Source organism: Columba livia, chromosome 8 (assembly GCF_036013475.1).
Source record: "Columba livia isolate bColLiv1 breed racing homer chromosome 8, bColLiv1.pat.W.v2, whole genome shotgun sequence".
NCBI classification, from domain to species: Eukaryota; Metazoa; Chordata; class Aves; order Columbiformes; family Columbidae; genus Columba; species Columba livia.
In genome coordinates this window covers 31,266,324-31,280,697 of record NC_088609.1, presented here as the reverse complement: position 1 = coordinate 31,280,697, position 14,374 = coordinate 31,266,324, and the positions used below count along the sequence as shown (strand labels likewise).

Genomic DNA, 14,374 nt, shown 5'->3' with positions numbered 1-14,374 from the left:
CGATGATTAAAAACATCTTAATGGAACATCTCAAAACACTTACTGTAGGTATACAGTCTAGCAAATTTCGTAGAGCTATGTTAAAAAGAGAGACAAAGTATTAAAAAAAAGGAGAGGTTTCATTTATCAGGAGAATAAAAACAATTTCATTTGCTCCTGCCACTAATAACTTAGTCATAAAGCTCTACAGTCAGTATCAGTACAAAACTTAACACTTTGAGTCTCTCCTAGAAGGATGAGAATGGAGTGATCTACTCACATGTATCTTATGCGAGAAAACACAGAAAATAGGATTCATTAATAAATTTAGCAACCTCTAACAGCCCATAACTCAGGCTACCTACTCTTAGATAAATGCCAGTAACAGCAGAAGTAGCATGAAAAAAAGAAAGCGTGACTTTATAATCTTTTATACCCTCCACACAAGCACAGAGTCCTCCTATTTCACTATAATAACACCCATTGTTCTTAAATGCCTGAAAAAGTTACAGTGGTGAGAAAGAAGTGGAAAACTCTTGATACAATGAAATCATATGAATTACTAAACTGGAATTCAACCTGCTTCCTTCAGTAAGTCTGCCTAGTTTCATTTAATGTTAAGCCTGCAGCATCAAGCCCTGTTTTTAAGGCAAAAATGATCAGATAATTTCCACTGTAGCTACTGCATCCACAACATTATTAGCAGCCAAAGTTGTTGAATAGGATCAGTGATTGATCAACATAGGTGGCCAACTGCCCTACAGAAACTGAGAGTGGGGTTTCAGTAATACTACCATAACTTTGTTATTCTTTCTGTTCTTCACACTTTAATCTGTTCTTGCTTCCACTATTGTGAGGGGAAAAAAATCAACTTTTCTCGAACTCGTAAATTCTAAATAAATTGATGCTAAATCTGTTTATGGTAAATTCAAAAAGCACTCCGTTGTAAGCCTGGCACGACACAAGTTGAATTAAGCAGGTTCCTGGATAGGTGTTTTAGTTTCCTCTGATGCGATTAGTTCTGGCTGCAACTGCATGTGTTCTGTTCTGGAAGGAGAACCAATTTTAGGTGTCTAAGTCAGAAAGTATTAGTTCCCTAGGAAACTCCAGATATATCTGCTGAAATTCCACCACCCATAAAAGATATACTTAGGAGTTATTTTTCATTTTTTGGTTTAACCAGAATAATGACCTTGGCTTAAATATTTCCTGCGAATTAATCACTAGGTGGGGTTAATTGCCTTTGACCACATCTTGAGCCATCAGTTTTTCCCTTGATGGTCATTAATTCCCTGGAAATGTACTGCCCCACTCATTATTTGTTAATTAACGTTAATAGGAACCACATACTCTGCGTGCATCTCTGCTGGGGACACTGTGCCAAATTTTGGCCGCAGTTTTGCATGGAAGACTCCCACAGAAAAGCAGCTACATGAATATGCATGTATCAAAGATAAGAAGAAGCAGCCCTATCCAAAAGCCACTGAAATCAGTGGAAAAGCTCCAATTTGGCTTTGGATCAGGTCTCTCATGTCTGCAAACACCCACACTTCCACTTCATCTTATTAGACACAGGACATTTGTCTTTAAAACTCTGAGATTACGAAAGAGCATTTGTTCTGTGTCCTTTCTTTATCCACTGTGAGCTTTAGAGTCATCTACAGCAAAACCCAGCAACAGCGAGGTCAAGTTGCTGAAGTGATAACTTAAATCCCTCTTCCACCAATCTGGTGTCTCTGCGCATTCTTCCTAGAACTGACTTGCCTTACCGCATTTTCCTAATTCGAAACACATATTCTAATGTCGCTGAAAACCAAACAAAGTGAGTTTTCTTCCTTCCGGCCCCTGCCGTATCAATTCCAGTATGATGGTGTGATGAGCAACGATCAGTCTGCTAAGCAGACTTGAAACTTAAAAAGAGGAAAGCTGGTGCATGTAGGCGTTTTTTGTAAGTTTTAAAATACTTACCGTGAACCTGAAGACTGTAAAACAACTCGGCTGTGCCCGCGGCATTGACAGCCACGCACTTATAAACGCCGGTGTCGGAGATCTGAGCCCCCTCAATGTGCAGAACCTGCCCTCGGTTCAGAAAAGCGGCGCTGGCAGCCCTGGTAAGGGGCCGATCGTCCTTGTACCACGTGATAGCTGGAAAATAAAAGGAAATATAGAGAAGTTGCCCAAAATACCCCCGTTACAAGCAAAGCGACCAGTCAGTCTTCAAACTTTCCATCGAAGCTTTCAGATACACATCATTTGCAAACCAATATCAATATTAGTTATGATTAATAACAAAAGGTAACTCAAAAATGAGGAAATCAGTAACATTTGTGCCAAATACTGACTTTGCCTAGAGAATTCATCAGCAAACTTTGACACCATCATCCGCGCACATGATGTATTTATGAAAAAAAAGGCTCTGAACTTAAAAAATTATCACACAAAGCATACTTATAGGGATTTACTCATCTCATACCAAGGTCAAGAGCAGCTGTTTAAAAAGACATAATAATATGAAATACATAATTTTTTCACCTTTAATCTAAAGTATTGCTGCGTTACAACGGACCACCTGAGGAAGCGTATAGAACCAAAACCCAAGCAGCAACACCACAGTTCAGCTGGCAGGCTGAAGAACTGAAAATGAAGCCCCGAAAACTGGTACTACACCAAAGGGCAACGTTATGGGAATTTGATCAACAAATCCGAGGACTTTTTTGCATCTCAGCCAAAAGATGGCACCCTCCATCAGCAGAACGTGGAACTGATGTTGTACAGGCATCACTTCAGCGTTCACTTGGATGAAACTGATACTGAATTAGCTTTCATAGCACCCAAGATTTCTGTGAAAGACCCACATTCAAGAAGCATCTGGCCTGACCGCTGCACAGAAGCTTCCTTCTTCTTCATTGCCATGTTGCACTATCACTTTTCTTTGCTGATGTCATATCTACATTAGTATATAGCATCACATCATACCTCAAAAGAGGTAAACGAATTGGTTTTATTGTATGAATTATCTGAACATCATTTTAATTGTTTGTCCTAAAATAATGGGCAATTTGATAAGACAAAAGAGTGCAAAATGGATATAAAATCCTAATGTTTTCATCTAATTTTACATATACACCCAACAATTCCAAATTTTGCTTTATAGAAATATAAATTATTCTCGAAAATAATACTTTGCTGAGAATTAATTCTTGAAAAGGTGGAGAAGGTGAACCTGGATGCTCATCTGAAATTTAGTAACATCGTTCTTCTAAAAATGGGACTATCACCAGCACAAGAATAAATTGCTATACTAGATATATTAGTTATACATTATTCCTCAGTTTTGCTGTACAATAATTAACGTAGAAAATTATTCTCATATTAACGTGGTATTTTTATATTGCATCAGAAGAAGGTGGGAACAAAAAACACACATTGGACAAAAAGAAATTAATTTTTATCTGCATATCTCAACAGCAGAAAGAAAAAAAGATTGACTGTAAAAAAAGACCTAACCCAAAAATCCGAGTGCTGAAAGAACCCCCCAGCGATGAAGTAACTAAAATCCAGATTGCTTTCGACTTTTTGCAGGCCAGAAACTATTCAAAAGATCCATTGGTCTACACAGGAGCCAAATTCTTTCAGATTGTGAGTTGACAAAATGTGTGGAAAATAAAATACAAACAGACACACACAGGCTAGTTTTCAAAGCTTAGAATATAATGAGAACCCATAAATTCATCAGTTGAATTTCTCATCGGGGCAAGCCACAGAAAGCACTGTACACACACAGAAAATCCACTCACTTTCACAGGCAAAGGGCCCGGACCAAACAAAGAACCTCCTGTGACTTTCCCTAGACTTGAGATAAGGCCCTAGACATAGCCATGGCCCACAGGCACCCTCAATACATCAGCTATTGTTTGAACCCTGCCCTACGCTATAAATATTGCCCTGGCGGGGGAAAAGAGCGTGGGTGTTTAAAGCTGATTTAGTATTCTTGTCTGTGGACAGGGCACCACTGCACGTGCAAGGGAGTAGATTATCCTTGTGGTTTCAATTCGTTTAATTAAAAACTGTGGGGATTAGAATTCCTCAAGACTTACTCTACGCCAGTTCATATATTGACATTTCCCATTATATAGAGCATTAAACAGTTTAAAAAAGACAGAATTAACTCCACATTCTGAACATTCACTATTTTCAAAAGACATATAAACGCCTGGATCAGCGCTGCTTCAGGCTCTCCCAGGTGCGTGCGCATACCTGGCAGTGGGTTCCCAGACGCTCTGCATTCAAGATGGATCGGATTATTCACCACCACGGTTTCATTTAACATTTTCCCTGCATCTTCCAGACTGGGTGGTTCTGGGAAAAGACAAAGGCATCAGGTTTTCATTAGTTTAGCCACCCAGCTAGCAGAACATCCAGTAATCTGCCCTCTGAGAAACTTTGGGCAAGGGATTGCACAAGCTTCAGCTAACTGCTGGAAAACCGAGGGATTTCTCAAGGAAGTTCGTGTTTGAAATGGGAATACTCTTTAATTATATAACCTCATTAGTGTCAAGAGGAATAAAACATTATTTTTACTACTCTTTGTCAGGAAAAATGGCTCTTAAAATGGACTTGCAGGAAATGGGTGTACAATATAGAGCAGTAATTCTACCACGGCAAGCTCATCCTGCTTGTACTGGTAATATTGAACTGAATGTTGTACACGGCTTTGACAAAACAAGACTCTTTGCCTTACCAAAGTCTACAAATTTGTAAAATGAGAGAAGCACCAGATAATTACACTTCAAACACAAAGACTGAGAACAAAAGAGGTATTTATGAGCATGGGGCTGACACTAAAATTAACTATGATGCAATTATCACAGTATAGGTGAGTGTGGTTTCTTTCCAAGTCTCTTCTATGAAGACACTGCAATCTGTGTGCCTTCAGTTTAACCTTTTCCAGTTTCTGACTCGGTTTGACATAATCATACTCATCATGAGCATTTCGCCACAGTCCATTCTCGCATCTCCTGTATCCTTTGAGGATTGGCTCACAAGAGGAATGCATAACACTTTATGACCACTTCTGAGGCAAATATATGAAAATCATGGCGAGAGCACTCATTAAATTCACATGCAAACAACAGATTCTCAGGTTTCCCTGATTCCTTTTACATTGGTTTCAGCTGCAAACCAAAATTTCTATCAAACTGTCTGAAAAATCCCCTTGTAAGAGACTGTTTCTTTCTCAGAAAAGTCATTCCTGTAAAATTTCCGCCTTCCAAGGTCACGGGGAGTACTGTTATCCCCAGAAGACCTGGATCAAATTAATAATGCCTGTGGTGATACATCGTATCTTGATTCAGAAGAGCGGTGGGTTAGTGGCAATGCTTTTGACTTCTTGGAACCTCTGAAGAGATCACTGGAAAGGCGCGCTCCTTTCTGCGGCCCGCAGCACCGCGTGAGAAAGGCTAAATCCCGAGAAAGACAGTTTTGGCTCTGAGTTCTTACTAATAGAGTGGGATAAGGAAAGAAAACTGAAAGATGGATGTGCAGAGACAACAAAAATGCCAGAGCTTAAAAGAGAAAGGAATACAGATGTCAAAAAGCTGCCTTCAAACAGCCACATTTAGATTCTAAGGAGAGGCAGAAACGTCATTACCATGCACATGAAGCCGAACGTGCTGTTGGGCTTCTCCTGCAGCATTTGTTGCCACACAAGTGTACCGGCCAGCATCTTCGAGCAGGGCCTTGACAACCTGCAGAATACGGCCTGAAGACTCCAGCTGTACCAAAACAGAGAGCAGGGAACCACTTTACACAACCATCCCAGGCAGAGCGCTGAGCGTCATGTCAAAGCAGATGTTTTATGCTGAATACAGCCACAGCCTCATCTTTCTTCTAACCTGGGGCTACTACTCATGCAAGAGGTGTCTTGATAGTTCAGAGACTTCAGAGCTCCTGGGACATCAGGATTATTAGGTGTAGAGCGGTGAGGAGACCTAGATGGCAGAGGGGCAGGCAAGCAAGGTGAAGAGGAGGCTGTAGGCAGAGAGCTGCCACTGGCAACATGTCAAAAATTGCTCCAGCCTGAAGTACATCAAAGCCACTACAAGCACTCGACCCCCTGGAGCATGCAAGCACTGGGAAGGGCTGTTCATGGAAAGTCAGAATCTCACAGTGAGAAGGGAATGTATAAGTAGGTGCTGCAACAGCAGTGCTTATAGAAAAACTCATCTACACCTGCCTTACAGTGACACCTGGGTAGAGCCACCTCTTGACTGGCAGACAACCATACCTTGGAGGTTAAAGTACAACTGAAAGGAGCCAGTTGCTGAATTTACAGTCATGGACTCTTCAGATATGGAGGTGTCTAATGGGATTTTGTCTACTGAGCACTGTTATTTGATCTGAAATACTGTCCTATTCAGGTAAAAAGCCCATCGCTCTCCCGGATGGATCTTTATATCACAGCAGGAGGGAAGTAAAAGGAAAAGAAGCGCTAACATGTACTGTATATTGTAACTATCTTTCGTTATTTAGATCCCATAAGAGAGTAGTGCTTACTCTTATATTTCCTCTGGCTGTATTTACTGGTTGACCATCTTTTAACCAGGTGATGGAAGGGCTGGGAATGCCACTGGCTACACACTGTAGTGTCACAGGCTTGGATATCACAACAGCTCTCTCAGAAGTCCCCGCTGATTTGATGGTTGGAGGAACTGCAAGAAGCACCAGAAACAAAAATGAAGTATCATTTGAACACATACATTTGAGTATATACAAGCAATATCCCACAGGTAAGAGCAGCTCTGCTTCTGTTTCACCTACTCTCATGCCCAGTTTTTCAACCCACTAATACAAATAAACCTCTACAGAAACTCTGAGCACTTTCTTGCCAGCAATTTAAAATAAAGGCAGTCTGCTGCTTCCGCCACCCCTCTCCTGGAGTAACCTACCATGCACAGTAACATCAAATTCTCTTTCATGTTCTCCTGCCTTATTTGCAGCCACACATTTATAGCGGCCAGTGTCTGACACTTGAGCTCGAGAGATGAGAAGTTTCTGTCCATTTAATAAGATCTTATGTCCAGCTCCCTCTTCAACTGGCTGACCATCTTTCAACCACCTACCAAAAAGAAAGTACAGTCTCAGATCTCTTTTTAAGTAAGATCAACAACACTCCTAAAATATGCACAATTCTATTAAACTAAATGTCCTATTTGCATTTCTAGGAAGGTTTGGAGATGTGTCTGCTAGTATTCTCCTTTTCTGAGTGGCACAGACTGAAATGGTTTATCAGGAGAAGGGAATATAGGGGAATGGGCTCTAAAGAAGTCAGAAAGGTGACAGCTGGGAAGCCACAGTGGAAGCGGCTGCTACCAACAGAGGCAGACAGAAATCTCTAAAGCAAAAGCAATCATTGGTGGCAGATGAAAAGCATACAGCTCCCTTACCAAGGGAACAACAGCTGTCAGCTCTCATTATCTATTCTAATTTCCAGGACATACATATTGGCACAACATACCAACCCACTTTAAAACAAAACCCTGATATGTGTGTGCTCGATGATTTCTTCGGTAGAGCCAGGAGTTAACTATCACTAAATAACATGGGCACTTCCTAAAGACTACCTCCAAACTCACCTCAGCAAGCATCAGCTCATTATTTTTTCCTACCGTCATACCAATCCCCTTACGTGATAGTTGGTGAGGGCGTCCCTGTTGCTGAACAATCCAACTCCAAAGGGCTCTGGAGGATCACAATGTAGTCCAAGACCTCATCCCCACCTTCCACAAGTGGCGGGACTGTAAGACAGCAAAATCCATCAACAGAAACGTTTAAGCATTTAGAGATGTCATAAAAGTCTATCTCAAATAGTAACGTTAAAAAATAAAACCTCAACATTTATCTCACTTTGGGACACATATAGATTTGCAGTTCATCACTGTTCCTTCTTCAAGAAAAACACCTCCCCAATGATATATGTGGATTCAAATTACTCTTCTCACTCTTTTTTAATTGTTTTTTTGGTGTTTTTTTGTTGTTGTTGTTGTTGTTTCCAGATTCTGACTGAACAACCTTGTGAACAAGGAGGGGTGGGGGAGACTTTTAGCATGCTCTGTGAGCAGAAGGAGAAAACAAAGGTGCGGAGGAGCCTCTGCTGCGTCCTCTTCACCCTGTCTGGTTCTCTTGCAGGGGCAGGTGGGCTGTGAGATACACCTGGAGAGGCACAATGAATGTTCTACATCTGTGTGCAATAGAATGCTACGTTCTACAAGAGGGCAGTTCAAAGCCTAAAAATCAAGCCTTGGAAGTTGTAAATACAGCCTTCCCTGTCAGGAGAACGGGATTAGCATTTGTACAAGTCATTTACCTAGAGCCGTTCAGAAAGGGCTGCTGAGATGCAGACCATGGTAAAGGTTTCAATGGAAAAAGAAGAAAAAATATTTTTCAAGAAAAGGTTCCAAACTGCACAATACAACTCAAATTCAGAGAAACATGTTCTCCCTCAGTAATATTTTTAATCGTTATCTTTCATTTTTATCATTTTTTTCTACGAAGGCAAGATAGAAGAATTTTAAAGGTTACTGAGAATAATACTTACCTACCACATGCACAAAAACTCTTCAAAAACCAACCTGAAAGTTTGAGTCTTCAAGCTGTCCTGTAAATCTGGACCGAAAAAGTGTGCAGTGCCCAGGTTTAACTATATATGTAGCTTGACTAACTCATATTTCATACAACGATATAAAACAAAAATTAAAAACCAGGCTTTATTAGGTTTGCAGAAATCTGGTAAATCTAGTTCTGTTGCTCACACACCTAAGATTTCAACGTCATATTTGATTGCTTGTTCTCCAGCTATGCTCGTGGCCACACACAAATACTGGCCCTGGTCAGCCTCAGCAGCATTCAGGATCTCCAGCTTCTTCCCACCAGAGCTGACGCGGAGCTTGTCACTCACTTCCACGGGCACGCCATCCTTTAACCAGGTCAGGAGAGGCGGGGGGTTACCAACAGCTTTACACTCCAACGTTAGTGAATTGCCAGCAACCACCTGCCTGTTCTGGGCTCTCTCAGCATCGCCCTCAATTACTGGAGGAACTGTAGAAAGGGAAAAATATATTGCGAGTGACTAATTCTGTAGCCAGAAAACGTATTAAGAGCAAATGGGTTAGCTCCTTCCCACCCACTTGGGCTCTATATGCCGTTACGTCACGCGCAATTTCATGTGAGAATTTGCCGCCGAGGCAAGCCAAGACAAAGGGGAAACAGAGAAGTCAAATGAAGCGGTTCAGTATTGACCATCAGTATAAAACAGCGGATCTGCAGGGCTGTGGGATGGAAGAACTAAATCTGAAGGTCTTCAAACAGTACATTAAAGATCCCACCCAGAGTGCCTATTTCAGGTAAGTGGTGTTCAGCACACACGTGCGAGAAAGAGGAAGGATATACAGAGAATTAGTTTTGATACTTCACTGCAGCATGGCACAAAGGCCCATGAATTCAAGAGCTTTTCGAGAGCCACATAAAGCACAAGGTGTAAAGCTCTCTTTACATGGCCCTGCTAACACAGGCCAGTCTTTAAACACAACCTCTGACTGGTGCCCACGCTCAACAGCCCTGCAAATGCCTTCTGAAGGCAGAAAAGCTTTCAAAATGCACTTCCTGTAACGTTGCAAATAACCAAATTCAATAAACTCTTGCTTACCATGGACATCCACGTCATATATTTTCTCAGCAGCCCCAGCAGCGTTGGTAACGCGGCAAGTGTACTTTGCAGAATCTGAAACTTGCGCCCGAGGTATCTGCAGGAATTGTCCCCGATCCACATACAGAGCGTGGGGGCTGGAAATAATCGGGCGTCCCTCTTTGTACCACGTAATCGTAGGAACAGGGATTCCCTTGGTTTCGCATTCCAAATTTATAAGATTGTTAAGAAGCACCGATACCTCTGTGGTCATATTCCCTCCTTTAATAGTAGGAGGAACTATTTCAAAAAACAAAACAACAGTTTAAAATCTTAGTATACAATTCTGTGCAGATTTAAACAGATTAAACATTAGAATGCTGGAAGAATAAAATATTTTAGGTTGGTTGGCCTTCCAACCCTCCCTGGTGTTTTCGCCTTTCTCTTCAGCTTGGTGAAGAGCAAGTAACCCCCGTTCACCTTGGGAGGCGCATCCTCCCAGCGAGGAACCCGCTATTGAAAATACCAAACGCATCCAAGAGCCTCTGTGACCGGAGTGGGAACTGCTCCACACTCCAACCTTCTGAAGATGAAGTCACATACTCTGAGACTAAATATGAGCTTAACAGTCTAGTTTTATGCTCCTATTTTTGAAACTTTTGGCCCATAGTCATTTCCCTTGCTCGCTAGGCAGCAGTACATGGATTTTTCTAGCAAACAAGCTCTTGTGTAAATCAGCCAATATAAAGAGTTCGTAAATCTCTGTAGAAGTAATAAAAGCACGGTGCAATTGGCAACAGCTAAATTTATGACTGCTGGAAGTACCAAACACATCTGGCAGACACATTAACTCCTCTGCCGCCAAACATGCTCAGTATATCCTAAAATTCCACGGATTTCCACGGAGTGTCCATTTAAAGCCTCACCACAGAAATGTACAGCAAAGTGCCAGTGAATGGATCTACACCTATGAGATGGGCCTTGCAGACAATCAAACCAGGACTAAATATTTTCCTAATTAAATAACTTGTTTGCAAGAATATGCAAACCTTTAAAATATGCTGAAACACACCCAGTTCAAGGGCGAATGAACTTCTTTATCAGCAAACGCTTTCATCCACAGAGATGAGGAAGAGTTTTAGCACGGTGTTTGGGGAAAATGTCAAAGCCCAAAGCAGGGCTGAACAGCTAAAACAAAGTAAGAACTAGCACGGATTAGCACTGGGCTCCTCACTTAGTCCACGGGTTTCCATTTGTCCAGCCAGGACTAATGAGAGATTTAAAAGTAAAGTGATATTCCATTCTACTATCGCATCTTCTGAAGAACCTGAAGTAAGGTTTACTCATCCAAACGTTGTGGGGGTTTTTATTCCTCTAATCTCACAACAGCTACAATCACCTGCAAGTCCTCACAGCGTTTTCTTTGATCCCAATGGAATGAGATTCACTGAGTATACGGGCGTATTTCTGTGCATGCGGTTGCTCCATGCTTCAGAAATGTTCCTGGCTAAAATTTACTCCTAGCACTAGTTTAAGGAAAATAAGACCATGAGTGTATTAAAATTAAAATCTTCTAAATAATTTTCTCCTCCCTAAGACAGATCAAAATAACGAAGCCACTGTGATAATAAAATAATTCAGTTGAAACTAATCAATAGCAAAATTTGAGAAGGTCTTTCAAGATTTTTGGCTTTTACAAATTAGAAACTAATAAAAAGCACATTAAATCCACTGAAAGGCTGAGCTTTCAAAGACTACATCCATACTTGATACACATAAATGCTCAAAAAGATCTCTACATTGACACAAGTTAAGTTACGTTTGTACACAAATTTTGCAGGGTCAGAGCCTTAATTTCTATTTGTCTGAGCATCTCCATTCAAAAAATCAAACTTATGAGTAAAATTAAAGGATCTTGTCGGATCAGGCATTCTATAAACTTACCGTGGATGATCAGCTTGACCTCCTTGACTTGTTTGCCAGCAGCGTTGGTGGCACTGCACTGGTAACGACCTTTGTCAACCCTTCGAGCGCTCTTTATGTGTAGAACTTGATCTTTGTCCAGAAGCTCAACATTGGGATCACCCAAAAACAAGGGCCTGGAATAGAGATTATTTTGCTTCACAGAACTCTGACCCCATCCTTTCAACATTAATTTAAACTGACAATGATAAGAAGGGGTCCTTTAATGGCACTAATTGTACCATTGAAGAGTACCATTTAGCACTAGACAGCCAGCATTAATCTGCAGAATCACCATGAAGTGACCAACTATTATAATTAACTTTATTCCTAGTTTTCAGAAGAAGCAAAATACAAAAGTACTTTACTCAGGCTGCCTGGGATATCAGCATCAGAGCCAGAGTCCTACTCCTGATCTCAGTTTCTTTTCCTAATTACTTAGGTCATACCAGTCCTTTGCTGGTAACAAAATCTCTGCATTCACTAGATGAAAGTGTCAGCATATCAATAAAAAACCCAATAAATTGTCACAGCAGAATATCTGTGAGTAATAGCCAACGCCTACACCGAACTACATTGATAAACACTGACACTATTTAAAAGCACAGCCCACGTTGTTTTTCAGCTAATATTTTAAGCCACCAGGAATTCTCTTGGTGTGCTTTCCTGGAAGATGAGATGAAGAAGAGAGACATGCAGGCTACAAATGTTTTAAAACCTTTAATGTATATATGCAGAACTGCAAAAGGCACTATCTAGAAAACCATTTGATATCGTCACTGTCTACCAATGAAAAATCATGTCAGCAAAACAACTGTATTTTAACTAATAACATGTTTAAATTCATGTGTAGTCTCATCTAAGTGTTCCTGCTCCAGCAGGGGGATTGGACTAGATGATCTTTTGAGGTCCCTTCCAATCCCTGACATTCCATGTGATTCTGTGTCAAAGAAATGGTTACATTTGTCTTGGTTCAAGAGTTGTCTGGCTTCAAATACTGTAAATCTGCTCTGCAAGTGCCAGTGTCAGCAATGAAACAGTTCACAAAGAAGAGCAGGATGCTATAATAACTTCTGATTAATGAACTCACCACTTCACACCACCACCAATTTTATTCACTAACAATAGCTTCACACTAAGCAGTTAAACGCTGAGCTTGCTGGCACACTGCAGCTTCTTCCTTGACATTCTAAGGGAGGAATAACCTCGACACAACCCACCAAAGTGACAATGTACTTACTTGCCATCTTTGAACCAGTGAATGTCAGGAAAAGGGAAGCCGGTGGCTCTGCACTCCAGACTGATTTCCTGGTTGAGGATGACTGCCATTTCACCAGGGGTATCTGCACCCATTATACTTGGTGGAACTTTAAGAAAGACAAACATGACAGGAAGAACTGGTATTTAACCAGGAAGGGATGAAACTAGAAGAAAAGCAGCGGCGGATTATGCTACTCCCTTGAAACCACTAGTTTTCACTGCAAAGAACTCCTGTGAGATCACAACATCATTTCCACCAGGACAAGCACTTCCACGCTTGTGCAGATGAACTGTGCATAAACAGACTGCTACACTGGACTGCCATACACTCAAAATACAAAACAAAGTACCCACAACCAAGCCCCAGAATTGTAAAGCAGCATTTTGTCTGTGTTACTGCAAAATTTTCACCACCATGAAGAGTGTTTCGGCAGCCAATATTTAATGGGCAGTGAACGGAAGAATTCACTTATAATAAATTGAAATTTAACGGCTTCTGAAGTATCAACTGTTTTTCAGATCATCATCTTAAAAACAACCAAACCAAGAGAGAACTAACCTAATATGTCCAGGTTAAACAGCTTTTCAGAACTTCCTGCTACATTTATGGCTTTGCATGAATATAGTCCAGCATCATCAGTAGCAGCTTTAAGGAGCTTCAGTATCTTCCCGTTGTGCAAAATCTGGACAGCACTGCTTTCCACAACCTGAAAAGAACCCGAGACATTAGCCCTACATGATCCAAGTTACATCAGCCCAATATCACAGCTGGATTTTTATAAGAAAATGGTAGGTTTAGCCTAAGGATAATCTGTTTCCTCTTTCAGTTACAGCGCTAATCTCCTCAACTTCTGCAATCTATTCAATATGACTTGTAGGATATGACATCCAAGAGAGAATGGGAAAAGCAAAGAAATTCTTTGTTTATCAGTAATGGTCAGTCCCAAAAGGTGCATAAAGGGTCTCTCGTCATGTTAAACTGTCACTTATCAGCTACAAGTAAAAGCTTAGGACTCAAGGATAACCCTGCGGAATTCAAATCACCTCTGAGAGCTCCATCTATAGAATGAAGAAAATACCATTATTTGAATCTCTGCAGAATAAAAAGTTTACTTTTGACCTATTGAACAGCTGAATTAATGGATTAGCCATATTTGGCTGGCTTTTTGTGGAGGTGTTCTTAGTGCAGTTTAAACATACATAAAGGCACGTATGCAAATGAGTTGTCATAGCAAGCACTCAAAAGTCAACACAAGACTGTTCATGGCTATGCTATCTCAATTAGGTTAATCGTACATACCTGGATATCTTCTTTATACCAGGAGATGACTGGGAAGGGGTTACCAGATACTTCACAGAAGAGACTTACAGGGTGATGAACAACTACGGATGCATTTGTCACCTTTTCTTGATCTCTAATTTCAGGAGGGACTAAAAGAAAGCTCGAAGTCACGTATTAAGCCTCCTATTCCAGTGACTTCCCACTTACTC

General features: G+C 40.9%; 1 protein-coding gene across 2 annotated transcripts in view; it reads right to left on the bottom strand.

Annotated features, from left to right (window-relative positions):
- HMCN1 (hemicentin 1) overlaps nucleotides 1-14,374 on the bottom strand; it is a 186,274-nt gene that overhangs the window by 78,897 nt on the left and 93,003 nt on the right. For both annotated transcript variants that reach the window (XM_065072788.1, XM_065072789.1), the window contains exons 27-38: nucleotides 14,184-14,314; nucleotides 13,443-13,590; nucleotides 12,864-12,990; nucleotides 11,606-11,760; nucleotides 9,683-9,961; nucleotides 8,794-9,075; nucleotides 7,667-7,775; nucleotides 6,927-7,096; nucleotides 6,535-6,689; nucleotides 5,630-5,753; nucleotides 4,237-4,338; nucleotides 1,948-2,124 (exon numbers count right to left, since the gene is read on the bottom strand). In XM_065072788.1, coding sequence (XP_064928860.1) covers nucleotides 1,948-2,124; nucleotides 4,237-4,338; nucleotides 5,630-5,753; nucleotides 6,535-6,689; nucleotides 6,927-7,096; nucleotides 7,667-7,775; nucleotides 8,794-9,075; nucleotides 9,683-9,961; nucleotides 11,606-11,760; nucleotides 12,864-12,990; nucleotides 13,443-13,590; nucleotides 14,184-14,314 — 1,959 coding nt within the window. The remainder of the gene's footprint in view (nucleotides 1-1,947; nucleotides 2,125-4,236; nucleotides 4,339-5,629; nucleotides 5,754-6,534; nucleotides 6,690-6,926; nucleotides 7,097-7,666; nucleotides 7,776-8,793; nucleotides 9,076-9,682; nucleotides 9,962-11,605; nucleotides 11,761-12,863; nucleotides 12,991-13,442; nucleotides 13,591-14,183; nucleotides 14,315-14,374) is intronic.